Source organism: Ips typographus, linkage group LG14 (genome assembly GCF_016097725.1).
Source record: "Ips typographus isolate SLU linkage group LG14, UJ_Ityp_2.0, whole genome shotgun sequence".
Classification (NCBI taxonomy): Eukaryota; Metazoa; Arthropoda; class Insecta; order Coleoptera; family Curculionidae; genus Ips; species Ips typographus.
The window spans coordinates 4,819,135-4,844,939 of record NC_138435.1 but is presented as its reverse complement, the minus strand read 5'-3'; the positions used below and the strand labels follow the sequence as shown (position 1 = coordinate 4,844,939).

The window sequence follows — 25,805 nt, the reverse complement described above, 5'->3', positions numbered from 1 at the left end:
CAATTTCTACACTGACCGCAAATAAACTTCGCTGGACGCTGCTCAACTGCCGTTCTATTCTTCGATGCTCGGCGCTTCCCTGAGCAGTCTGCGTACTTTTCTGCGCAGACTGCCCTGGACAGTGAACATCCGACGGTCTACATCATCCAAGCAAGCTCACTGCGACTGAGTACCCAAGGCCAGGCTGCGAGGGCCGGCGTATCTTGCCGCTCGCAGGGCCCATCCCGCCTGTGGTGCACATGGGCTGCTCCACACTACTGGACCCTTAGCCATTTAATGGCGGCCCTAGAGAATCCATGCTTTGGCAGGATGCCCAGCTAGATTTACCAGTCTCGGCACAGGGGATCTGCAGCGCTTGTGCGTATTAATCTGCAATAGATGGCAACCCACGTTGCTTTCCAGGCCGTCTGTTCGGACAAGTTTATTTAACTTAAGTATGGAAGCCAGGTGAACTTGAAAAACACGATAATTATCATCGCAATGATGTACATGATTATCAGCACTGTCGGGCCGTACCTGTCGTCGTATGGATTTGCATCGTATGTGTTGATCCTCTGGCTCCTCCAGTACCACAGATTCAGGGCATACAGGCTGAATACCACGGCCACGAGGGCCAGTATGGAACCGCACAGCAATGCATCGCCGTCCCCAATGCTTATCATAGTCGTACCGACTCCGCCGAGGAATATGGCGAACTTGATCCACTTGAGAAACGTCCTTTCGTTGGCAAGATGGATTTTCGGCTCCACCCGGCCGGGCATTGCAATTTTCTTGCCGTGGTCGTACACGGGGCTCTGGTTTTCCCTGGTCGCGGCATCGCTCTCTCCGGGCACATAGACGAGGTTCCTCCCAACCAGCGCGCGCACAGGCTTGCGGCCGTGGAACGGGTCCTTCCGGATATCGGTCTTCAGCTGCGGGAGCCAGTAGGGGATCGTCGATATGTTGGGGAAGAGCAGCGCGCAGCCGTGCATGTATTTCGAAAACTTGTGCACATGCTCAGCATAGCTGCTCGCAAGCAGGCTCTCGATCCACTCCGGCTTAGTTTCGTCGACGCCCTGGGTTTTTATTTCCAGAATAGCGTGGGGAAAGAAGACAGTCTCACTCGGGCCGAGCCTCGTAAACGGCCACTCGCAGGCGGCATCGGGCCTGCGCCACTGCGTCAGGGGAAACTCATCAAGCCCGTACGCATCGTCGCTGCACTCTTTTATCATGGTTAGGTTCGTATCGAGGCTTATTCTGACGCTCGCGTTGTTTGGGAGCTGGAAGGCGTTCCGCCTGTAGAACGTCCGGACCATCGGCCGCAGCCCCTTGTTCAGGATTGCCGCCTGGATCTCCCGGTACAGCTGTGCCACCTCCTCGCCGTTCAGCGCCTTCACACCGGGCCACACGTCGCCCCCGTTGATGTAGTCCACCACGTCCTTCTCGTGCATTCTAAACCTCAGCTTCTTGGACCGCTCGCCCGTCCACGACTCCTCGTGCCTCTTTCTCTCCACGAAAACGACGTCTGGCACATGCGCGCCGTACCACCGTATCCTTATCGCCTCGGCCCCTTGTAGCTTTCTCAGGCGGCCGTTATAGAGCTCAAATTTGGTGTTGTCGAAGTAGACACTCGATACGCAGGTGTCGTGTGTCTTGCAGTCCCACCCGCTGTACGGCGTCCCGTCTTCTGGGTTGTTGAAAACATAGACTGGGAGGTGCTCGACGATCCGCGCCTTAAGGGCGGTCAGGTTCTCGCTGTGCACCCAGTACTTGTTTGTCTTCCTCACAAAGCTTGTCTTGCTTTCCGTCTTTCCCTCCAGCCTGGTCGTCTTGAGCTTCAGCCTGCTCGCTCCGTATATGAGCTTGTTCAGCCCGTCAACCTTCCGGAGCTCGTTGCGCAGATTGTCCTTGTACTCCCGAGGGACGGAAACCCCCGTCCGTCTGGTGAACTTCCTCAGAATGCGCTTGAAGCCCTCGGTGTTCACGCGGATAAACTCTGCAAACAGGGCCATTTCGTGGAGCAGCTCGTCGAGGCTGGGCCTAGCGCCCCTGCTGCCGGTGATTATCCGCGCTTCAATCTGCCCGAGTGCCGCGTCCATTTCCTCGTATTTGTACTGCACGAACTCGAACACGTTTAGGAAGTTGGCATCGTAATTTTCGAAAAAGGCGATCCCGACGGAAAGACTGCTGTCCGCACCGGCGCCGGTCATTGCACGGATGTCCTGTGAGAGGTCGGTGTAGCAGATATAATAATATAAAATTTTTATACCCGCTCGGAGGCGAATCGTCGCGAGGGACGCATGGGTCGGGTAGCGCATATTTGTGTGAATAAACTGGCAAGCTCTGTAAGCAGAAGTCGCGCGCTTGTAACGGGCGTATCCCGCCCGCAGATTGGGGTGCTTGATAATAGCGCAGGCTTTGCCGTTGTAGCTGGGCTGCCAGCATCAGTCTCTGGTCCGCATTTGTGCAGGTGTCTCTTTTGGCCAATCGCAGACCGCTGGCTGCTGCGGACCTATTTTCCTTTAATGGTTCAGCATCGGTTCGTGCTTGTTGCGGTGGGAGAAGGGCGCTTGCTGCGCAGGTCTGTGCTGCACTTTGTGACCTGTCTTCTGCAATTTAAAAGAGAGAATCACTCCGTGCCTGGCGAGTCTGCTAACCACAGAGGAGACCCGACTTTAATAGTAGACGAATATCTCCACTTTATGTGATCGGCTGTTCTCATTGGAGACTCCCTGATTCATTCGTCGTTGCCAAAACAATTGGCTATTCCTGCGGTGCAGCAAAATAAGGGCAGTAGTTTATTGGATGGTGTTTATGGGCCGCGCCAGCAGTCATTTCACTTGATCCACACTGCACACCGTGCTCCTCGTTGTGAACCTCTATTCTGAATGTCAAGACCCCAAGGCTCTTTTCCTTTATGCTAAAGCCGGGAAAGCTCCTGTAGATTTTGACGGCGTTCTCCAGGCTGGTCTCTCCTGGCAGGCAGTTGGATATCCCCTCTGCTACCAGCATCTCCTCGAACGTCTTGTAGGCATGCACGCTCTTTACCACACATACCACATCATCCCTCGCGTTGCTTCTGTAGAAGAGCCGCATCAAGCTTCCCGCCTCTATAGTCCTGTATTTCGGATCGTTAATCCTCCCCTCGACCCTCTTTTGACCGTCGCGTATCAAGTGGACATACTTTTTTGTGCACGATACTCCCCTGGCCTTCGGCTTTGCAGACCCCTGCCCTGCCTCTGCCTTCTCAGATACTGCTCGCATGCCATCCACGCTATTAAAAATTTTTAACACCTGCGGCCAGTGAATTCCTGCAGCACGCGCCATCAAAATTTATATGAAAACGCCGAATGAATATTTAATTACATTTATTTCACGTTGCATTAGCATGGGCTGTCGCCAGGGGTATTGTTAAGGCCGCTCGGCAAACAGGCACACGCGGCGCCCGTCAGCCGCTGAATTCGAAGGAGTCCGAGTGCTCGATCCCCGCCGAGCCCATGGCCTTCTTGAATATCCTGATCACTTTGTTGCGCTTGCTCTTCATCTGCTTTGAATTCTGGAAATTGCTCCTGTGCAGTATCTCGTACTCCAGCTTGCCCTTCGTGATCTTCCTGAAGAAGCAGTCCACGAACGAGGACTTGGCCTTCTTGATCTGGTCGCTCGCCTTCTTCTGCAGATCCATCGCCTGCTCGTACGTCGTCGACTCGCCGACCTCCAGCGTCAGCGTCTCCGTCTGCGACGGGCTCCTCGCGATGTTGTAGATGTTTGTTGCTATGAGCACAGTGTTGGACATGTAGACGAGCTTCTTATACGTCGTCAGGAACGTCGTGGTGAGGAGGTCGATCTTGTAGACGAGCAGAATTTCGCTGTTCACCACGACCTTGTCGCCTATGTTGAACGGGCGGATTATCAGGAGGAAAATAAAGCAGTTGTAGATGTTCTTGATAGAGTCGGCGAAAATCCAGCTGAAGGTGAGCAGGCTCGTTCCGAAGCTGGCCATATATATGCCGAGCCAGAGCACAGCGCCTTCACCACCTGGCTCCGCGGCGTCGACAGGGAGAGCTCCGGGAGCTTAAAGGCCCCATACATGTGGTTCGCCAGGTAGAAGCCGAACAGGAGGGTGAGGCACATCCGGGCATAGTAGCGCTTGTAGTACACGCTCTGGATGAACGCCCAGCAGATGGCCGACTGATAGAGCTTAAATAGAATCAGGACGGCGGCGCCGGCGGACAGGAACGATTCTGTCAGTATGAAAAAGCACACGTCCGCGATGTACCAAAGTGCAATGAAGAGGTTGCGGCGCATTATGCCCTCCCACGGGTCGCTGTCGTCGGCAGACGGGCTGAGATACTTGCCGGGCGCAATCGCCTTTCCCATTATCAGGAAGCAGAGCACCGGCGAGCCCAGTATTATTACCAGGACCGCCAGGATCTCCAGGAAATACCGCACAATTATGTTGATGTCCTGGTACCTGTTGTGCAGATAAATGTTGTTCAAACGTGTTTGAAAAGCATCAATATTTTGCATGTTTCAGCGATCAACATATGCGCGCACGCACCGAAGCCTATTTGGTATTTCGGCGGAAATGGGCAGGGCTTGCTGCCTGTGCAGCGCACTGGCATTCCGCGCCTACGCTGTGTGCTCCCGCCGCTCGCTGAGCACCTAAGTGGGGACAGCTGCGATCCGCGCATCTGTAAAAGACGTTTCACCTCCATCATCTCTGTTTCTCGCGGATGCTACGAGCTAGGATCTCCGGATACATACTGTGGCCATCGCGAGTCCCTGCCTCGTCGGATGATAAACAATGTGGATGTTGCAGCCCCCCCTGCAGACAGGTGATTCCAGGGCCATTTGTCGCAATGCTGATGGCAGTGGCGGCCAGCAATCTATGAATAGTAGAGTGGCCCGAAGAGTGTGTCTGGCACTGAGCCCCAAGATAATAAATTAGTCGACTACATTGGTGTCCGGCACTATTCTTATCCCCGGACTCCCTGTCCGTTCTATACATGTGGGTGATCGGGCCCCGTGCTTTGCCGGGGCGCCGGCCCGGACTCCACCGCCAAAAATATATCTCAAAGCAGAGAAAAGAGCAATTGCACGGGGAGCAGGGCGAGAACCGTGGATGGCGCATCGGGCACCCATTGCCCGAAGCACCCGTGCCAGGCCTCTGCAAAGGCGGCTGCATAAACAAGTCAACCGAGAACGGTAACCAAATGCACTTTAATGTTTAGCGCCTCTTGACTAATCTATTGGACTCCGACAGGTCTGCGCACACCTGATCATAGAGCTCCGTAAAATGTGCGGTGCCGCCGTACAGGGCCAGCTCCATCTGAGGCAGCTTCCTCTTCAGCACATATTCTAGCCTTTGCAGATTATATACGTCGTACTGCGTGACGGGAGGGACCCCGGCCCCGGGGACACAGCCCGGCCATCCTTGCCGGCCCTCGCGGTCCGGCCGACCCTATGCATGTAATCCTTGGCTGTGTTGGGGAGATCGTAGTTGACGACCAGCCCCACGTCCGGAATATCGATGCCCCGGCTCGCGACGTCGGTGGTGCCCAAAACCGAAAACTGGGCCCTCTTGAATGCCCTGACGACCTTTTCGCGCTCGGGCATAGTTGCACAGGACTGCGAGCTTGTACTTCTCGGGGACAAGAGCAAAGAAGTCCCGCAGGGTCTCGACGCACTCGTACCTGGCTGCGGTGCCGATGACCCTTGGGCTCCTCATGAAAATGCTGCTCAGCTTATGAGCACACTGCTGCTAAAATTTGCTGGAGCATTCCGGCGCGGCCCGCGCAGCCGCTCTCGGGCCGGGGGAGCTCAGCAAGCACCCTTTCGAGCGAAGGCTGGCCTGAACACCGCCCTTTTAGTCGGCTTAGCATTCCTGGGGCGCATCCTTCTCCAAGTTGCCAGACGCTTGGGCATCGTCCACATTATATCAACTATGCTCGGCATGCATGCAGAGTGGGATAGTTCAGCATCACACTGGGCTCGTCTTATTGTGCCCGGTGCCAGGCTGACAAATATCAAGGATTAGCCCCTCATTGCAAAGGCGCAGTAAACATGGCGTGACGGCCGACGATGCCAGTGGGACGCGCTCGAAGCCCATCTGACCACAGCGAAGTTTATTTACGTGCTAATTAATGTGGAGATAGTCCCCCGACCCGCTCTTCACAATTATACTGCCGTCCTTGTGCCGTATCTCCTTCAGGCCTGTCTCAAATGTGCGCTCGATCTGTCCATTTGCGAACTCGTATGTCACAACCTTGGACTGTGCATCATAGAGGTATCGATATTCACGGTCCTTTACGACATAGACACTGCCATCCTTCAGATAGTACCGCTTCCTGCCCAGCTTCTCCTCCATCCGCACGACCTTTTTTGAGTCCTTTGCAGCCTGGCACTGGGCGCTGGAGGCGCGCAGCTGCTCGATCTCGTCGCGGAGTATCGCAAGCAGCGACGGGGCCTGCTTGTTCTCGTTTGTAGTCGAGGATGGGGAGGTGGTGCCGATATATACGCTCGGTGCAGCCACTAAAGAAGACCTGGAAAAGGCCCTGGCAGATGCCGAGTATGTCCGGGAGAGCATCAGGTATGGCATCCGGGACATGTTCGTGTTCAAATAAAAATAGCGGTTAAAATTTTCGGGTTATTGGGATGCTATCTTTATGGAAATCGCTGCTTGCGCTATTCAGCTCGGACTGCAGAACGGCGGACGATGTGTGGGGGCCTAAGCTTGGAACAAGGACGCGAGACTCGCTCATCCACGTAAGCTTCACAGTACCTCTCGAGGTATATAAGTGTCGTACCCTCGTGGATACGAGACCCGGGTGGCTGCAGACAATTGGTGTACAGGGATTTATTTACGGATGGTGCCGTTCTGGCTTCAACCAGTTTCGCATTCGAATAAACTATCTTCTTGATTCCTGTATCGCTGCTTGGCTTGGTGTACATTTTATAAAACCGTGTGGGTTTTATCCGCTGGCTATTTAAGCCTTTTTGGCGGGTAAGGTCTTTTCCTTGAATGACCTTCTCCTTAAAGTTTGAATCCCTATTTTGACTGTTACATTCACGACACTAGGCAGAGAGTGCGACAACTGCCAGTGCATCACCAGCGTACTGCTGCAGGCGAAAACGTCCAGCATGTTGGCCATCGGACCAGGGTAAGCAGTGTAGGGTTTTATATGCATGGCTAACTATTAACAGCAGCACGTACTGCTGCTTTGTGCTTTTGTAGGCCCGGGCCACGCAAAAGGTGTGAATCTGCAACTTGGCTGGGAGTCGCATTTGGATTGTGGCTGTGGCTGTGGCTGTGGCTGTCGACAGTGTACGGCGAGAAGCGCCAGGAAATTGCTTGCTATTAGGTAATTGTGGGAGACCGATAGGCCGATCTAAGCATGCACACCAGCCAGGCTGCTTAAAGGAGCCTGGCCAAGCTGAATGCCCCATGCCATGAGTCCTGCAAGCCGCTACGCTTCCGGCGCGAAGCCTGGCGGTTTCAATGTGGAAAATTTTTGCTGCTGCGCCACCCATGCAGTATTTTATTATCTTCAATAAGAAGGGAATCGTGTACTACGAAGAAGGCGCTGCCCCCTCCTACATCAACCACATAATCCGCTCAATCAACCCAAGGGTTCTCTCTGCGACGAAGAGCATCCGTGACGACATTATGGAGTATGAGATTGACGATCAGGTTGTGTATTTATCAATCGGCCGGACCCCTGTGCTACAGTCGCTGTTGCCGAGGTTTAAGAAGGCCGTGGCTAACTCAGTGGGCCACGCAGTCATCGACAAGGCCAGCGCAGATATGCATGGGTCTGAAGAGACCGAGAAGCATGTCCCGCCCTGTGCAGAGCAAGAAGGGGACAGACACGGCGGAGGAGCTCGACTTCAGCGACGGGGCTTTCGCGGGGCCGCGCATTATAGATAGTATTAAGAGTATCGATGTCAAGCGCGCGTTTCGTCTGTTCTCAAAGAGGATTGATCTCAAGGACCTCGGGCGCGCAACCACCGAGCAGCTGGTCAGGAAGAATGTAGACCCGGGATTCAGCAAGCTGATCACCGACGATATCGTAGCCGAGTTTCGGAATGCTGATGCGACGACGGTCACGGAGGCGGAATTCAAGGGAAGAATGAATGAGACACTCCGCAAGATCATACCCACAGTTGACCACGAGGCCTTTATTGCGGGCGTAAAAAGCCACAGGGGCGTGTATTCGATATGCTTTGTCGGGGTGAACGGGGTCGGGAAAAGCACCTCCCTCGCCAAGATCGCATGCTGGCTGCTCCAGCACGGCCTGAAAGTCTATATCGCGGCATGCGACACATTCAGGGCGGGGGCCGTCGAGCAGCTGAAGGTGCATGTCGAGAGATTCAAGCTGAGCGGACACGGCGTGGGATTCTACGAGAGTGGGTACTCCAACGACGATGCCTCTGTGGCCAAGTCCGCCATTATGCGGGCCGAAAAGGAGGGATACGATGTGGTGCTAATAGACACGGCAGGACGCATGCACAACAAGGAGCACCTGATGCAGATCCTGAGCAGGCTTGTAAAGCTGAATAACCCGAGCCACATACTTTTTGTTGGCGAGGCCCTGGTCGGCGGCGACTCGCTGTCCCACATCAGAGAGTTCAACAGGTGGATCGGGGAGGGAGTCTCCGGCCGCAAGATCGACAGCATTTTGCTAACAAAGGTCGATACCGTGGACGATAAAATAGGCCAGGTGCTCAACCTCTCATTCAGTGCCTTTGCGCCGATTCTGTTTCTGGGCACCGGCCAGGGGAACAGCGATTTGACGCCGATGAATTCAGAATTAATCTGCGAGCTTCTGACATCCTAGCACCTGCGCTCTTTGGGCCTGTATTTGCAGTAAGCTCTGTGCCATGGGATTGGGCCCATGCTTTTAGTTCAACGACGGGTCCTTTATGTGTGCCCAAATTGGACGTCTTGCGCCGTTGTAGACGCCACTATCTGGGCAAGCAATTAATTGTGCCGCGGGAGCAGCAGTCTTTTTCGTTAAGGATCCTTCCAATAAATAAATACCCGAGTTAATTGGATCGCATGCACGTCGGGTAGGATTTACCACGACTCATTTTTGTGTTTAGCCCCAATAGGCGCGGATGTTCTGGGCAGCAGTCCATCGCGCCGTGCCGCTTTCCAAAATGGCATAAATAGAGTCCAGCATTGAGGGGAGAACAAATAGGCAAGCGCGTAGGTCTCGAAAAGGGGAGGGTGATAATTTAGCGAAGTTTGCTTCATAGGCTGCGCCTACAGCATGCACTCCTGTCAAACATTTGGCCTGCGGCGGAGCAGCCCTCGGGCAGGAACATGGCGCGCCGCATAATGCTTTATGAGCTAAACACGGCTGCTTTGGTAAGCAGGCCACTCCATTGCAGCATGGCGAAGGCACCAAGGGACGCATGGTGACGGGCAAAGCGGCATAGCATTTAGAAACACGCGGTGAAGCACCCGACTGAAACACGGCCGGGAAAATGGGGGCTTCCCATCCCAAACAACAACGGCTGACCTCCAGAGTGTGAACCAACTACTTTATAGAACTCCGGCGCGTGAGGCAACATCAACGGCGGCACCCTCGTCCTTGAATCGGACAAATGCCTTTTTAGCGTAGTGCTTGAAGGTGATGAGCGTGTTCACCTTCTGCACAGGAAATCCATACAGCTTGACGACTGCCTCCTTGATCTGGGGCTTCGTAGCCTTGACGTCTACAATGAACGTCAGTGTGTTGTTGCTCTCCATGATACGCGCGGCCCTCTCGTTCTTGATCGCATACTTTATGATTGTTGCGGGCGAAACCTCCGCCTCCGCCTTGTCGAAGATCCTGCGTGGATACTGCTCATGCTTCCCCTTCAGCTCAAAAGCGGCAGGCTCCGGCTTCTTAATGAGATGGTATCGCTGCTTGATAGTTCAATTCTTGGCAATCATCTGGGGTCCAAAATTTTTGCAAATTTTTTACCGGAGGCTGCAGGTGGCTGTGCCAAGACACCACTGAATGTCTGGGCCTAGGCCGCGGCTACATCGGCGAGCAATTACTATCCCGTGGCCCACTGCTGAACACAAGGATCAAAGAGAGCAGAAATATAGCTGGTTGAAGCGTCTAGGTTGCGCCAACAGCTGCATTCGCAGCATGGGAGTATATTGGGATACTAGCTGTATCGCAAGGCTGTCTCAAGCCTAAAGTGTAAATCTGGCGCTCCCCGTTTCCTTGCGCATCAGTGGGCATTGCAGATAGGACATGAGGTAAACTGGACACAGAGGGCACTGGCCAGGCGCAAGTTTCATTTAATACTGCAAAGCATACTCAAATGCACCCGATGGGATGGCGTGCAAGTGCTACTTGTTCAAGCTCTGAATCTTTTTCAGGCGGTAGAAGTTCTCCCTCTCCTGCTCATCTAGCTCACTGCTTATAAACTTTAACGTCTCCTCCAACTTGGGGATCAGCATGTGCTCTAGTGCATTCACCCGTCGGTTTGTGTAGTCCAGGGTGTGTTTCAGCGCAAAGTACGAGTTTTTGATGGACGATATCTCAACCAGGAGGGAAAGCAGGCCGTCGAATGCCAGCTTGCATTCTGCGAGCTTGGCGCCGCCGCTTGAAAGCATGTCCCATTCCTCGGCCGGCTTTCGCAGCACCTTAAACGAAGGCAGTACTACGCCGCAGACCTGCTCGAGCGTGGTCTCCAGGTGGACAGCCGACCGGGCGCAGCGCCCGCGGAAAACGTCGACATTGGCCCCGTAGAACTCAGCACGGCTCAGGAGAAGGAAGGCCTGCTGGAAGCGGTTGCTGACATCCTGCATTGTCTTCGTATAGCGCTCTTCCAGCTTTCTATACTGTGCCTGCAGGGCATCGCTCTTGGCCTTGAGCAAGTTGTGCCCGTGCTGCGCGTTCCGCAGCCTCGTCTCTACTATCTTATAGTTTGCGCGTGTAGCAAATACGGGAAGCCTGTCGACACTCATCTTTTGTTGACTCTGCGTCGCAAAGCAAACCCGCCGTGGTGTTTCATGCGGCGGCAGCGGGCCGCGAGTATTACAGACAAATTAACCACGGTTTGAAACTACCACAACAAGTATTATTCCCGACAAGCATTAGTGAAGCCACTAGTTGTTGACGTGAAGTTATTTAATCTATTGTTTCTCGCTATCTCCTATATTCTATGTGAGTATAAATGGCTCATGCGTAACAGCATCGCTGCCTAAAATGGCAAACAATCGAAGCATATCGGCCGCGATCTTCGGCCGGCATGTGCTGGAAGCAGCGGAAATAGCCTGCCGGCATGCCAATGCCCGGTCAGCGACCACCGGACGGCTTGGCATGTTCAGCGGGCTTGCAGCGAGGCGTGCCACTGGTCTCTCCGAGCGGCAGGAGAGGCGGATGATCCGCAGAAATGCTCACGCCGCGAAGATGCCACGCAGCAGCACACGCGGAAAAACGGAACCATCGCGGGGTGTCTCATGCCCATCAGGAGCACGGCAGGGCATGTTTCGGTAGCGCAAATCTTTCAAGAAAAATCTGAGGCATTCTAAATTCAGCGCTGTAAAATTTTGGGCCCGCATGGCTACAAGCTCGTTCCAGAAGCTGGAGAAGATAGGGGAGGGCACATACGGGAGAGTCTACAAGGCCAAGGACAAAGCTACTGGCAAGCTTGTGGCCCTCAAAAAGATAAGACCTAAAAGCGAGAACGAGGGGATACCTGCCACGACCATCAGGGAGATCTTCCTGCTCAAGAATCTGCGCCACTCGACCATAATTAACTTGATGGAGGTCATCCACAACGACGATCGGATGTACCTCGTCTTTGAATATGTGGAGACCGATCTCAAGAGGCTCATCGACCAGTCCAACGCAAGAAAGATGAGGTTCGACTGGGAGGTCGTGCGCAGAATGGCGCACCAGCTGTGCACAGCCGTGGCTTTCTGCCACCCGCGCAATATTTTCCACCGCGATCTCAAGCCCCAAAATATCCTGGTCGACAGCAGCTTTAATATTAAGCTTGCGGATTTCGGCCTGGGAAGGGCTGCCAGCGTCCCGCTGCGGAGCTACACCCAAGAGATAATCACCCTCTGGTACCGCCCGCCCGAGCTTCTTCTGGGCTGCAAGTACTACGATGCCTCAGTGGATGTCTGGTCCCTGGCATGTATTATTGCCGAGCTCCGCACGCAGATTCCGCTGTTCATAGGGGATTCGGAGATTGACCAGCTGCATAAAATATATGCTATCCTGGGGACGCCAACCCCCGACCACTGGAGGGGCGTGGACACGCTGCCCCACTACAAGGATGTGGTGCCGCACTACAGGCGGAAAGGATACAGGTCCATGATCAACGAGCCGACCCTGGAGCGTCTGCTGGACTGCATGCTGGTCTACGACCCGCTGGCCCGTATATCGGCGGAAGAAGCACTTGCACACGACTTTTTTGAGGGCCAGGACCCCATTTATGAGTAAACTGTTTAATTCAATGGTACTGTGCATTTGGCGCCGCATATTAGTACTGCGTTAGTACTTAAAGGCTGCCCCAGCATAGCATATGGAGGTGTCAGGGCCTGCTGGTGCCCCAGTTTTGGTACGCAATTACAGTATTCTTTGCTTTGCCTGAGTCAGCAAGTGTCCTAAGAATGCTCCGCTGCACATTGTCCTAGCATCCTGTGCCATAGCTCGCAAGAGCTTGACGCTGCGAGCATTTGCACCAAGGCAGGCACAGCCAGCCTATTGCATATCTATTAGTTCTTGACTGTGCCGTGCCATTACCTAGTTGAGTCTAAACCGCAATTCTATCTGTAGGTGGGTTCACAAAGCGAAGTCGCCGAGGAAGGCATACTAGTCACCGGGTGCTGTCTATGCATAAGGAAAGCGACCATGGAGTATGGACTTAACTAGCTAGCAGGGAAAATCAGGACTATTAGGCTTCTGGAAACAATATAGCCCGTGAAATTCTACTGCAACGCACTGTTTGTGGAGCCATAAGGCAAACTGCAGGACGGCGCAGCGCAGAAAAACAGGCCACCGGGATATCATAGATAGGTGGGGGCGGAAGTAAAACTATTTAATTATATATCATCGGCTTCTCATCCTTTCTTCCGATGACCTTGGAGTATGCCTCGTCAAGGTCCTTTTGCACTATGATGTACCTGCTCGCCCGAACCGCGAGCATTCCGGCCTCCTGGCAGACTGAGTTGATATCTGCACAGCTCAGGCGATCTGAGCGCGCAACCAGTGACTCCAGGTCCACCTCAGGATCCAGGTTCAACTTCGCCGTAATGGCTGCGTACACAAGCCGCTTCTGGCGGCGGTCGGGGAGCGGGAACTCTATTTTCCGGTCGAGTCTGCCCGGCCTAAGGAGCGCAGGGTCGATCGTGTCCGCCCGGTTGGTCGCCATGATCACCTTCACGTTCGAATTTTGGTCAAACCCGTGCATCTGGTTCAGCAGCTCAATGAGCACCCTCTGTACCTCTCTGTCCACCGAGGTCGAGGCGTCGAACCGCTTGGTGGCAATGGAGTCAACCTCGTCTATGAAAACAATGGAGGGCGCCTTCTCGCGCGCCAGCCTGAATACATCCCTGACCATGCGCGGCCCCTCGCCCAGGTACTTCTGGATAAACTCGGACCCGTTGATCTTTATAAAGGTGGAGTTGGTGGCGTTTGCCACCGCCTTCACAAGCATCGTCTTGCCCGTCCCCGGCGGGCCATACAGAAGCACGCCGCGGGGCGGGTCTATCCCGATCGCCCTGTACAGCTCAAACTGCAGAATGGGGAGCTCGACCGTCTCCTTGATCTCCTGCTTCTGGACGTCGAGGCCGCCGATGTCTGCATATGTGACCGTGGGCTTGTCCTCCTCCCCAAGGACTGGAATCGTCGAGTCGGCCTCAGGGGGAAGCACGTCCACAATGGCGGACGAGTGGCGGTGCAGCGCGACGCTCGTGTTGGGAACGAGCAGCTCACGGTCCACGGTGCTGAGCACCTTCACCACGGTGTTGGAGCCCGCGGTGCTGGAGACAATGGCTGTGTTGTGGTCCACGGCCTCGAGGAACTGCCCCATGATGAGCGGGACCGAGCGCATCCTGTTGATCTCCTCCTTTGCGCGCGCCAGCTCCCTTTTGAGCACTGTTATCTCTTCCTGCACATACTCTGCCCGGATCCTGAGCAGCTCGAGCACCTTCTCTGGTCTCCATATCCTGCTTGCACGCAATGTATCCGTCAGGCGTCTCCATGGGTGCAATTTTTGGCAAGCGCCTTACAGTGAGAAACAAACGCCGCTGGGCTGTGCCGAGCAGGCCCAGGTCGCCGCAGTAGCGCGTAATAGCGAGCCAAAGACGTGTAGGCTGTCTGTAGTATCCTGCCGAGAGGCGCAGTGATCTGCCCCGCAATAGCCTGTGAGATCGAAGACACACAGATGACAGCACGAATTAGAAACATCGTCGCGGGATATAGGAAGCCAGTTTATTTCATTTTCGTCAGTTTCGTCAGCGGGGACAGCGTTGCCACTGTGGTGGTGCAGGGGCCTGCAGATGCTCCTGTAAAAGCAGAAAATTACAGCGAGCTGACAGTTGAGGTCAAGTTCAAGTGCACAGCAAATCCCAGGGCTGCCGACAGCTTTATCTCGTGGCTCATTTCCAAGCTGCTTTATCGCTATGTGATGACCGAGCTCGACAAGGGGCGGACACTGACTGTGCATGTCTGCGCTAACACGGCGGATCTGCCCCTTGTCTGCAACGCAGTGCTGGAAAAGGCCCTGGCAGATGCCGAGTATGTCCGGGAGAGCATCAGGTATGGCATCCGGGACATGTTCGTGTTCAAATAAAAATAGCGGTTAAAATTTTCGGGTTATTGGGATGCTATCTTTATGGAAATCGCTGCTTGCGCTATTCAGCTCGGACTGCAGAACGGCGGACGATGTGTGGGGGCCTAAGCTTGGAACAAGGACGCGAGACTCGCTCATCCACGTAAGCTTCACAGTACCTCTCGAGGTATATAAGTGTCGTACCCTCGTGGACACAGACGGTGAGTATCTGATATGCGGGTCTGCGGGCGGCCATGTATTTGTTCTCGATGTATGCTTCAGCATTGTGCAGTCATTCTATTTATTTCCCGAGATAAGCGTCCTGCTGGCCTACCAGGGCAGGCTAGTGGTAGGCTCGTGGGGCGGGCAGCTTGCTGCATGCACGAAAAATGAGGACGTCTGCGCAAGTAGTGACCATAGCGCCACGGCAGGGCAATATGAAAACAAGGCTAATAGCGATCTGAAGCAGGAGACACCTGAGATGCCGGAGTACAGGCAGCCAGTTTTATCTAGCGAGGTCTACTCCCTGGACTTCGTTAAGCTATCCAAGCTTAAGATTCTCGCAGCCGCCTGTGGACACGACTGTATCGCTGTTGCTCTGGAGAACGTTGTCGAAGTCTACGACCTGCACTTTACCAGGCTTTACAGCAGGTCTGTTCAGGGGCCCATCAACAGCTTGGCAGTGAGGGATGGAGGTATGTATATCGGCCTGCTAAACGGGAAGATCTACTCGGAGGATTTTATGGATGCTGACAAGTCTTACATCTTTTATGCGCACACGGAGAACAAGCCGGATGCACGGGTCTACCATTCGATAAACCAGCTGCACCTGGATACCCATCTCTACTCGGCCGGAAGCGATGGGCGAGTGTGCCGGTGGGATCCCGAGGGAAGGAGGCTTCTCAATGCCGTGGCCAGCTGCAGCTGCAATGTCAAGAAATTTGTACTGGGCAGGCACTACATCTATGCTATTTTGGAGGACGTTGTGGATTGCCAGAGCGTAAGCAAGGTCGTCTTCGCAAAGTTGACCGGCTAGCTGGCCGAGTTTCAGCCCATTTGCACTGGCTGTTGTCAGCAGACAGGCAAGTGCAGCCTTCTGCGGGCGCGGGTCTGTATATTTCTGCATGAGTGGAGACCACGAGACAGCTGGCTTTACAGCTTGCCCTCTGCCGTGCTAGTTTCCCAAGCTCGGTGGCTGGAAATTCCTAGCAGGGGCGTGGCGCACATCTGAGCACTACTGTGGGCTTCTGTCTACTCAACAAGCGACCCCCAGTAGATGCAATCTACCTTAATAGGCCTTGGCTCTAAATTTACTAAATAAATTGCCCTTTATGGCTAATGAGCCCCTTTGTATTTAACCCTAATAGCCGTAACATAGCCTGGCGCGCCAATCCTTGCAACGAATTGAGCAAGGGCTTAATTGGCGCCATTTAAATTTGCTGGATGTCGCATGGAATTAGCTCCCGCCCCTCTATTTGGGCGGAATGTTTGCATGCCATTTACTCCTCCTGGCCCGAGTGGATATTTAAAATATTCTAAAATAGATTAATTTATTGTCTGCATGCGGGAGCAGAAGCTGGAGTGCACCCAGATAGGGCCTGGGCCGCCTCAGAGAAGATTCTTGATAATCTCTGCGAGTGCATCGACAAAGACACGCTCAAGATCCTCGACATTCTCCAAAATACAGTACTTCAGGGCAAACGTGTCTAGATACTTCTCCACAAAGACCTGGCCGTCTATGACGGACACCTTCGACATCTTGCGCACCCCGCCCTTGTCGATCATTATAAATAACAAGAAAGTTGTTCTTGAATGCACCGGCCTTCTGGAAAATACCGTCCGTCAAAATAATGTTGATCCCGTCGTTGTAGTCGTCGATCCACTCAATCGAGGTGCACTCCTCGCTGAACGTAAGCATGTCAATCGTGCACTCCTGGAGCGCCTGGCCAAACTTAAACAGCAGAACGGGGATGTTCAGGACTGAGAAGGCGTGCGACAGCTTGGAATACACTGCACCAAGCACGTCGACCATCCTCTGGTCGTACATACTCTTGCTGTTGTCAATAAATAGCCTGATCACATACTCCTTCTTGTCGCTCCTCCGCCTCTTCATCCATATCCTGTCCTTCTGATAGTCGCTTGCGATATACGGGATGATCTTCTTCAGATTCAGCTTCTTCCCCGACTTATAGTCGCCCTTGTACTTGCTGTTCCGGTTGGAGGCGAGAATAACGCGCAAAAGCTCCACCAATTCCGAGCACTCTGTAGCGCCGGACGCGAACGATATTTTCTTCTGAATAGCAACACCCTTTCCAGCCTCGCCTTCGCCCTCGATCACCTCCTCGCCCTCGCCCTCGGCCAGCGCGTCCTTTTCCTCCAGATTCCCGCCCTCCACCTTTCTGCTGTAGCCGTCCGCATTTTCGCAGGTCTGTTCCCTGTTGAGCGCGGCCTCCGTCCATTCATAATGTGCAAGAGTGTCCTGCTCGCTGTCCGGCCGCGCCTCTTCAGGCTCCTCGCGGCTGGGCCCCGGCGCAGCACCACAGCTTGTGCTCTCGTCATCTCCGGAGCTATCATTGCAGGCGCTGTCTCCGCAGCCGTCGCTACTCAGACTGCCACCTTCCTCCGTCTCTTCTCTGGAATCCAGCTCGGGAGCCTCTTCTGGCTCAATATTGGCCTCGTTGGCTGCGTCTGGCTGGTCCAGCGCGCCCCTCTCTTCAAAGTCCTCTGCCTCCTTCTCGCCCGAGTTACTCTGGTCGTCCACCCCGCTGACCCCCTCGCTCTCATCGCTGGCGCTGTGCAGCTCGCCGTCATTATCCATATCGACACCCCCGCTCTCTGCATCCTTTGCCTGGTTGTTGTCGACGTCGTCGCACACGTCCTCCTCGCGGATCTTGTCCTCCATCTGCTTTGCGCCCTGTCCGCTCTTGAGCGCCACGCCATCCTCAACATCAATCTTCGAGGTATCGGCATACTTGTATACAAAATACAGAAACGGTGCAAACACGTAGCCCATGGCACTGTCGAGGAGGATGCGGAGCGCGTGCAGATCCTGCTCGCCGAAGTAGTTCTTGTTCATGCCCTCCATAACAGCGTTGAATGTCTTGGCAAGGCACAGCTCTGCATAGCTAAACTGCTTGGAGGGCGATCTGGCATAAAACCGTCGGACAATATCCTCCCTAGTGGGGACGGCGATGCCCTGCAGATCAGCATTGATCTCACCGCGGTTGAACTCCTTGGCTAGCGACAGTCAGGCTGTGCACTCACAGTCCGATGTTTGTCCGCCCTCGCGGCTGAACCTCTTGAGCAGCACCGACGGCCCCATCCACTCATGTGTCCCCTGACAAGATGGCTGTTCAAAGCGTATTTGGAGCAGGGACGTGACCGGGATGTGCATGAACCGATCTACATATGTCCGGATTGTGCTCTCGTAGAGGCGTGGCTCCTTAAAGAGCTTCTGCCTGCACTCCCTTGTCTTCCTGGAGTGCATCTCTTCGAGCTCAAAGGCCCTGTACTGCAGAATTATGTTGTAGAGCAGGTCCGAGTAAGAGTACTCCAAATACCTGGTAGCAAAGTACATCCGGTCGACAAACTCGTACACCGTGCAGCCCAGGAAGAAAGACTCCATTGTCGCGGCAGTAACCGGGTTAAACAGAAAATACATGAAATATCGGTAGTTCCTATCAAGAGAGAGGCTCGACTCGTGCCTATAGCAGCTCTTCAAGGACTCCAGGACCTTGTCGGAGGCCTCTTCCGCACTGCCCTCCGCGGGCGCGCCATCGACCGGCTGCATATCAAAACACAGCTTGGAGTCGCACTCGATCTGCAGCCCGTGCAGCTTTTCTATAAGCACCTCGGGCGTGCTGAAAATGCTGAGGCCCTCGAGCGAAGCGCAGGGCACAAATCCGCGGCTTGCCGCGCACCTCAGCGCCTTGCGGGCCGAAATGTGCCTCAGTGCGTCCTCCACGGGGCCGCGCATCCTGCCAAAGCTCTCAATTACGCTGTCATAGCTAAATCGAATCGGGCCGATGAACGACACGTTTCGCAGTGGGAAGACCTGCGCGGAGTTGAAGAATAGTCTAAAATGCGGGTGCGCGACAACCAGCGCGCCGCTCGTGGCGACCAGCCTGCGCCCGCTTATCACTGGCCGGAGGTACTGCAGAAGCGCAGTATTGCGATCGATCCGCCCAAAGCAGAGGGCCGTGCCGGCGTGCATGGCCTCAACGAAGATGCCGTCAACGTAGCGCAGATCGCCGTCTTTCAGGACGTACAGTCCGCCCAAATTTCTCGGTTCAAGAATCTCGCGTGAGTCGTACAGCACAACGTCTGGATACACCGTACGGATGAATTCCGTTTTGCCAGTGGCTCCGTGCACTACACACACGCCGCCGACGTCCACCGCCTCGCGCAGCTGGACCAGGTGCTCATGTTGATATGCGAGTCTATGCTTTCTCTCCATTATCCCATATTATCTGCCAAAATTATTTATGAAAATTTTGCAACTGAAAAATTTAACCGTGCGCCAGCTACACAAGCATCGTCCTGGGCCCACAGCACCTGGCAGCCGCGACAGTGATGCGTCTGTTATTCTGCAACGGAGCCTGGGTAAAAGCCTGCCGGCGGCGGCCAATAGCGTGCGGCAAGACAGGTAAAAATCTGCCCACTTAGACTATGGCGGCAGCAAGTTACAGGGCTTTCCGACAGTGCTTATGCGAATGCTGTCTCTGACGCAGCCCACACAGTGACTTACTATCGCTGTATTTAATTCCAGCCTGGCGGCATGGAGCCGATCTCAGCCCGCCTATTGTGCAGTGCGCACCACAGTGCTGGCAACTGCTCTGCCAACTGCGGCCCGCGCGCGCTGGTAAAATATGACCATAGCACCTGCAGGATGCCTGCTCGGCCAAGATGCTTTGTATCTCGAAGCAGAGGCTACAAATTTTATGGCAAAAAATTCCCTCAATGGCCGACTCCGCCCAGCTGAGGTCGAAGCTGTTTTCCTTCGGCCTGTACGGGAGGCCCACCACCGCGCTGGACAGTGTGGAGCTCGCCGCGGCCCTGCACGCACCATATGCCGAGATCGTACCAGAGTCGGTTGCGGATAGCCTCCGGACAGCATTCACCCTAGGGCCGCTCGGCTGCGGCGCCGCCCAGGATGCTGCTGCGCCCGGCCACGTTGTGCGGATGTGCACAATGGCATGGCGCGAGTATATTTTCGGGCCGGGCGTCAACATCGTCAGCAAGGAGTACTTCTATCTCATTGACTTCCTCCTGGAGAAGCAGGCCTATATGAGCGCCGCTGAGATTAGGAGCGCCCTGGGAATCGAGCCCAAGACCTACCACTACATTTGCAAAAAGCTGAAGGAGCTCGGAGTCATATGCGAAAGGAGAGAGGGGAGCCTGGCGTGCATAAGGCTCTGTGAGATCGCAGACAAGGCCCTTGACGCGAAGGCCACGAGCTTCGAGGAAGAGCTATTCCGCCATTCTGGCGACCTAGACCTGCGGAGGCTGACGCTCTTTGCCAATCTTCCCTTCCACGATCAGATCCAGCTGGCGATCAGGAATTCGGCGGCCGGGATGGATGCCAAGTCCCTCTCTCAGAGCACTGGGCTGCGCCCTAAAACGGGACTGAAAATGATGCAGCGCCTCGCAGCGCAGCGGAGTTCGGATTTTTGCATGGTGACCGAGCTGTGCTACAAGTCGTCCACCTGCAAGATATATTCGCGGTCAGCCTACGAGCAGGTGACCAGGGCCCGGATGGCCCGAATCCATATCAGCCACCACATTTGCGCTGTCCTGGCCTGTCTCGCCGTGCCAGCTCCGCCACAAACGTCTGGGCGTTTGTCTTCCTTGCGCACTGCACGGCGGCATCGACAAGGAGATCATCGTAAACAAGGGGAATGCAGGATGCAAACGCCAGAAACTCCATCCGCAGAAGCACGTCCCGGTCGAATATAAGCTTCCCCCGCAGCGGCCCCGCAGCGTGGGGAGGTATCCGTTGTCCGAGGCCGCAAAGGCATGGTTCTTGAAGAAAGTGCCCCATATCTTCGCGCGAAACTGCTTCGAGACGCTTGCCTTGGCATTCCGCAGCGTTGACTGGAACTCCTCGTCGGTGTTGGACATGCACGGGTGCATTATAACGAACTCCGTGGGGAGGTACTTCGACCGGACCTCCACAATGTTGAAGCCGTTGGACTCAAAAAGCTCGACGACCGCGCAGTCTCCGTTGTCAAACGCCGTAGGAAGTATCTCCGTGATTGCTGGACGGACATCGCTCAGACACATTATCCTCCTAGCATCACCGAGATCGATGAGCCTTTTCGCTACATCCTCGTCCGTAAGCGACAGAGGAACAACCGACTGGCCTCCGTCGGCATTATCCACAAGCCGCACAAAGCGCATCTTCTTCAGCCCTTCAGCAATCTTGGCAGCCTCTGCCGTGCTGACCTTTAGATGGCCCTGCAAGTCAGCAACGGGAATCCCATCGAGCTTGTTATCCTTTATTATTCTAAATAGCCTTCTCGCGACATCCGCGATGTCGCGCCCGGAAAGGCTGGGCGTCTCTTCTCCAGCCGTGTCCTGGGTGCCCGAGGCAGCCTTCCTTGCAGCCTTCTTTCGCCCCCCAGATGTACTACTCGGGGGTAGATCGTCAGGATCAGCAGGCGACCCGCCCCCTCGGGGCTTTCTCTTTCTGGGCGGCGTCTGCGCGTGCCCAGCCCTCCCGAGCATGTCAAAGTTGTAGGTGTATAGCTTCTTGTCTCCCACGGTCCTGGTCAGGACTAAATCCTCGTCCCTGAGTATCCTGAGCCAGCTGTAGGACTGCTTCATGTTCCTTTCATGAGTCCAGGTAAGCTCGATACTGGAAATACTATATCCAGTGAAGGGAGAGTCCCCTCCCCGGATGCGTGCACTATGGAACGATAGCCCGGAGCCAGTATGAAGATAACCCCTCAAACGGGGCAGTCCGAACTTGTCACTACCGGAGCCGGGCTGCAACGGAATAGGAGCCATTTCTCGCTTTCCCACTGAGCCTTGCTCGCTGCTGCTGATATGGAATTTTTGCCAAACCTGCCCAGTAAGAGGCGTGGGGATATTTTGGCTACAGAATACTGCAACTCCTGCAGCCACGGGCATGGCTTCGAGCACAGGGTATGTCTGGAGTAGATATTAAAACGGCTAAACCTTGCCACAATTCAGAGTTTATTTTAAAAAGAATATATAACTGGAGAAGGATGTGGCGAGCCTCTAAATTTAATATTAGCCACCGCTACATCGTACTACCGGACTAATTTCCCGGGCCGGCCTTGAGTGGACTGCTCTCTGATATTTGGGCCCTTTGGCGTTGGCCAGGGATGGTTATGGTGAAGCACAACGCTTGCTTCTGCAATGCTCTTATATTGTTGTCCGTTTTAGAGATTTCTAGCAGCCCGGAAAATTATCCTTTGAAATGCACAGCCGATTTAGCCAGTAGCAAGCGCTACTAGGCGCAAATGACCAAGAACGGCAGCCCTATCCTGCGTATCCCAACCATGGAGACAAACTCCACTTATGGCAAGGGCCGGTCAACAGATAAGCACACCGGCCTCGAATGCGTGGTTGAGTAAATGAGTGAAAATTTTAATTGCGACTATGGACGTCGCAGGACTCCAACAACCGACGCTTAAACATATGTTATTTATTTAAAGTAGGGGCGGCATGGAGACGGGGAAAGCTATAAAGCCCGATCCTTGATGCTGCTGTCCTCAGCCGACTCGCTGGGAGACTGGAAATCGGAGCCGGAGACCGCGGACGCCTCCGAAGCAGCCTCTCCTGTATATGTGGGCATTTACTCGAGTGGCTGCATGCGTGCCCATTTCTGGCCAAGTCTACGAGCAGGTCGGCGATATTGAGGCTAAATTCCAGAGCGAGATGGACGAACTTGCGAAATGTATATGCCAGATTGAGTGCCCGGGCGAACTTGCGAAATGTATATGCCAGATTGAGTGCCCGGGCGCTGACAACACAAAGCTGCGGGCTGTGAATGACACAGAATGGGACGAGCTGGCTGCGGACGCCATTCCTGCCGACTCGAATGAGTCCGACAACGGCAATCATGCCGTATTTTTTATAAGCAGTTCAGAGGACGGCGAGTCTGATTCAGGCATCTACGACTGTCCGAAGATTGTGCCATATGATGGTCCCGAGACACGCATGCAGCCAAAGCTGTCTGCGTTGCCTATTATCCTGAAATCTTACAGATGCGAGCTTGATACGATTTTTATGCGGTTTGGAACATGCAGTTTCTCCCCGAAGAGGCTTATCAATAGACTAAGAACTGATGCTCGGGCCATCAGGAGGCAGTTTACGGCATCCGCTATGGGCGGTCTCTTGAATGAGATCAGTATGTCCTACGAGGTGCTGTGCTATGCCAGTACCGTGTGCACCGTCTTGAGCCGCTTCATAGACAGGTACAAATTCATTGTTGGGCAAGGCGACTATCAAAGTATCGCCCCTGCTGTAATCAACATCTACGACTTGAGAAATGTTGTGCACGAATTTAAAGACACACTACAGTCGGCGGTGCGTAAAAAGGAAGCCGAGATATCCTATCTGAGGTATCTGCGGGAAGTTCGTGAATAAACTGGCTTTGAGCATGCCATTTAATTATTGGTAAAGCAGGCCACCGACAGGCACGGCCTGTAGCGCCCCGCCCGTCTGAAGTTGCTGCTCACCATCTGGCACAAAAATTTATATTCGGCGTGCCGTTATTTCTTTAATGGTGCTGAACGAGAGACGCACGCGCCATCTGAGCGCATGCGCAGATAACCCGGACTCGGGAGCGGAGCAGCCACCCGCCCACTGGGGCGACTTTGCGAAGCCGAGAAAGCGCGCCTTTGTCAGGAAGACGGTGCATCCCCGCACCAGAGGGCCCATGCGGCTTCTGGGAAACGTCGACACGCTCAAAAGCGAGGCGACGAACATTGAGTTCATCAACCTCAACAAGCAGGTGCTGAAGGACATAACGGCCATATTGGAGAGCGACCAGTGCGCAGATCTTGGCGATATTATTTTTCAGTACGAAAGCTTCATCGAGGAAATTGCCGAGCTCGCCTCCAGTATGCAGCAGCCCCTCCCAAGCACGAGGAGCTCTTGGGCGGGCCGGGTAAATATGATGAGGGATGTGTGGGCCGACGCGGGGCTGTGCAAGAGCTACCGCGATTTTGTTTTCGGCGCCGAATCCAAGGCCGGCACATTCGGATACGAGCATTCCGCAGTCTCATCCGAGCCCCGGCGCTTGAACGCCACACACGAGGCTCTGCATGCGATGTTTGACCGCACGATCGAGGGCAAGAGGAACAAAGACAGTCTCTCGCAGCTGCTGGACGCCAATTTCCAACAGGAGGCGCAGAGTGAGCCAGTATTCCCCTACGTCCGAATTGAGGATATCATCAAATCAAAAGGCAATTCCATAAAGGGGCCCAAGAGGGAGGACGTTGGCAGATACAATCGGAAGCTGTTCGACATGCAGTTCAACAGCCAGCAGGCGCCCCCTCCGGTAAAGGTCTCGTTGAATCCCAGGTTCTTCCGCGAGCTGTCTGATATTGCCCAAGCTTCGGAGATCGTGAAGTGCGAGATGTGTGTCGCCAGCTACTTTCACTGCGGCGAGTCCTATGAAGTTGGCGAGTTTTTCCTGGTTGTCCACACGCAGGGCCAGACCACGCTGTGCACCGTCAAAAGCGAAGCGGGCCTGCTGTTCGACGGCATGGAGAAGGATAGCGTCCATGCCATATATTTTGCAGGCTGTGCGAACATTTTATTTCTCTACTACGACACATTTATTTTATATAATCTGGCATTTACATCTGTCGAGGCTGCTTCATCCGTCTACGAGGCGTTTTTTTGTAAAATAAACTGTTCGTTACCACTTTAACTGCTGTGGGGGCGTGCCTCTTATTTATCCGTGCAGCACTTAGATCTGCTAGTGTATCTACGCCGGTTAGACAGTGGGCAACGTGCGTGCACGCTGAGGTTTTGAATCCACAAAATGGCTTGCTCCAATCGAAGCCTACGAATATTGCATGCACAACCTGCTGCACGGAGGTGCCTGACCGCATACTGGCATTGGAAAAGCCGCCCGGCCGCTGCAGGAATCTCTGACCCAGTGGCACGGCGCGGCCCTGCCGTATTTCTACGGATAGGCCGCATTCCTATTGGCCATATAACGCGGGCTACTAACAATGGCAGCTCGGTATATAGATGCATCCAATTGGACACTGTAAAGGGGAACCTGCCAAATAAAAGCTCCGACAATGCGCGCTGCATGGATGGGGACGAAAGCACGGAGGAAGCCTGCTGCAAGGGCAAGCGGGCGTCTTCTAGCGATTACGATGAGTGCGATATAATTCGGGAATACAGCCAGCTGATCGCGGCGGTAGCAGAAAACTCGCGGAGGACTGGCGACCCAGAGATTCTTATTCTTAGTAATAAGAACGCACAGGAGGACTACTTATCAACGGATGGGAATGAGCTCGAGGACAGCCCTGCCGACCACCCGGCCATCTGCGAGGGGGCTGCAGAGGGAGTCCGTATCTCCACTCAGCTACAGCGCAGTGGTGGCAGCAGCGGCGAAGAGGCCAGCTCAGAGGCGAGCCCGGCCATGCAGGAGCAGGCTGCAGCAGGGGGCCCGCAGCCTGCACCGCTCGTCAATGTAAAATATCACACAGTGAACGAATCAGCGTTGGACCAGATAGAAGCGCCTGTTGGCCAGTCAGCCGTCGATAGAAAGGCACTCCTCAAATCTGGGATGGGCGAAAATAGAATAGCATCAGTAGAAAATGAAGCAACTGGCTCGGGGCCTGAAGATCCCCAGGTATCCACCCGGGCCGGGGGGTCGCACGAGGGGAGCCCCACTACTGAAAGCACCGAGCGTGATCCTATTTTAGACGCCGGGGCCTTGGAACCTGCGAATGCATCCAGCGAAGTAGTAGAGTCCTGCGGCTCAGCAATGCAGGCGGCCAGTGGCTCAGGGCAAGATGCTGGCAGGGCGCAGTATTGCTCTGCAG

The 25,805-nt window shown here is 54.4% G+C and overlaps 5 protein-coding genes and 1 pseudogene across 5 annotated transcripts; 2 read left to right on the top strand and 4 right to left on the bottom strand.

Annotated features, from left to right (window-relative positions):
- Nucleotides 1-425: 425 nt before the first annotated feature.
- Nucleotides 426-2,189, bottom strand: LOC145737977 (uncharacterized). Its single transcript, XM_081992832.1, has one exon. It carries the CDS (start codon nt 2,187-2,189, stop codon nt 426-428), a length of 1,764 nt encoding a protein of 587 aa, XP_081848958.1.
- Nucleotides 2,190-6,115: 3,926 nt separating this feature from the next.
- LOC145737976 (uncharacterized) lies at nt 6,116-6,586 on the bottom strand. Its single transcript, XM_081992831.1, has one exon. It carries the CDS (start codon nt 6,584-6,586, stop codon nt 6,116-6,118), a length of 471 nt encoding a protein of 156 aa, XP_081848957.1.
- Nucleotides 6,587-7,652: 1,066 nt separating this feature from the next.
- LOC145737975 (signal recognition particle receptor subunit alpha-like) lies at nt 7,653-8,816 on the top strand. Its single transcript, XM_081992830.1, has one exon. The coding sequence runs from the start codon at nt 7,653-7,655 to the stop codon at nt 8,814-8,816; it is 1,164 nt and encodes a 387-aa protein (XP_081848956.1).
- A 710-nt stretch (nt 8,817-9,526) lies between these two features.
- Nucleotides 9,527-10,948, bottom strand: LOC145737974 (V-type proton ATPase subunit D pseudogene; annotated as a pseudogene).
- A 595-nt stretch (nt 10,949-11,543) lies between these two features.
- On the top strand, nt 11,544-12,434 carry LOC145737973 (uncharacterized). Its single transcript, XM_081992829.1, has one exon. The coding sequence runs from the start codon at nt 11,544-11,546 to the stop codon at nt 12,432-12,434; it is 891 nt and encodes a 296-aa protein (XP_081848955.1).
- Nucleotides 12,435-13,032: 598 nt separating this feature from the next.
- Nucleotides 13,033-14,402, bottom strand: LOC145737971 (uncharacterized). The gene is made up of 2 exons (XM_081992828.1): nt 14,239-14,402; nt 13,033-14,161 (listed from the first exon to the last, which is right to left on the bottom strand). Exons 1-2 carry the CDS (start codon nt 14,400-14,402, stop codon nt 13,033-13,035), a joined length of 1,293 nt encoding a protein of 430 aa, XP_081848954.1.
- Nucleotides 14,403-25,805: the final 11,403 nt, after the last annotated feature.

Coding starts and splice junctions, on each gene's coding strand:
- LOC145737973 (XM_081992829.1), top strand. CDS start 11,544: ATGGCTACAAGCTCGTTCCAGAAGCTGGAGAAGATAGGGGAGGGCACA.
- LOC145737976 (XM_081992831.1), bottom strand. CDS start 6,586: ATGTCCCGGATGCCATACCTGATGCTCTCCCGGACATACTCGGCATCT.
- LOC145737977 (XM_081992832.1), bottom strand. CDS start 2,189: ATGACCGGCGCCGGTGCGGACAGCAGTCTTTCCGTCGGGATCGCCTTT.
- LOC145737975 (XM_081992830.1), top strand. CDS start 7,653: ATGAGATTGACGATCAGGTTGTGTATTTATCAATCGGCCGGACCCCTG.
- LOC145737971 (XM_081992828.1), bottom strand. CDS start 14,402: ATGTTTCTAATTCGTGCTGTCATCTGTGTGTCTTCGATCTCACAGGCT. Junction 14,162..14,238: donor GCTCGGCACAGCCCAGCGGC/GTTTGTTTCTCA, acceptor GCGTGCAAGCAG/GATATGGAGACCAGAGAAGG.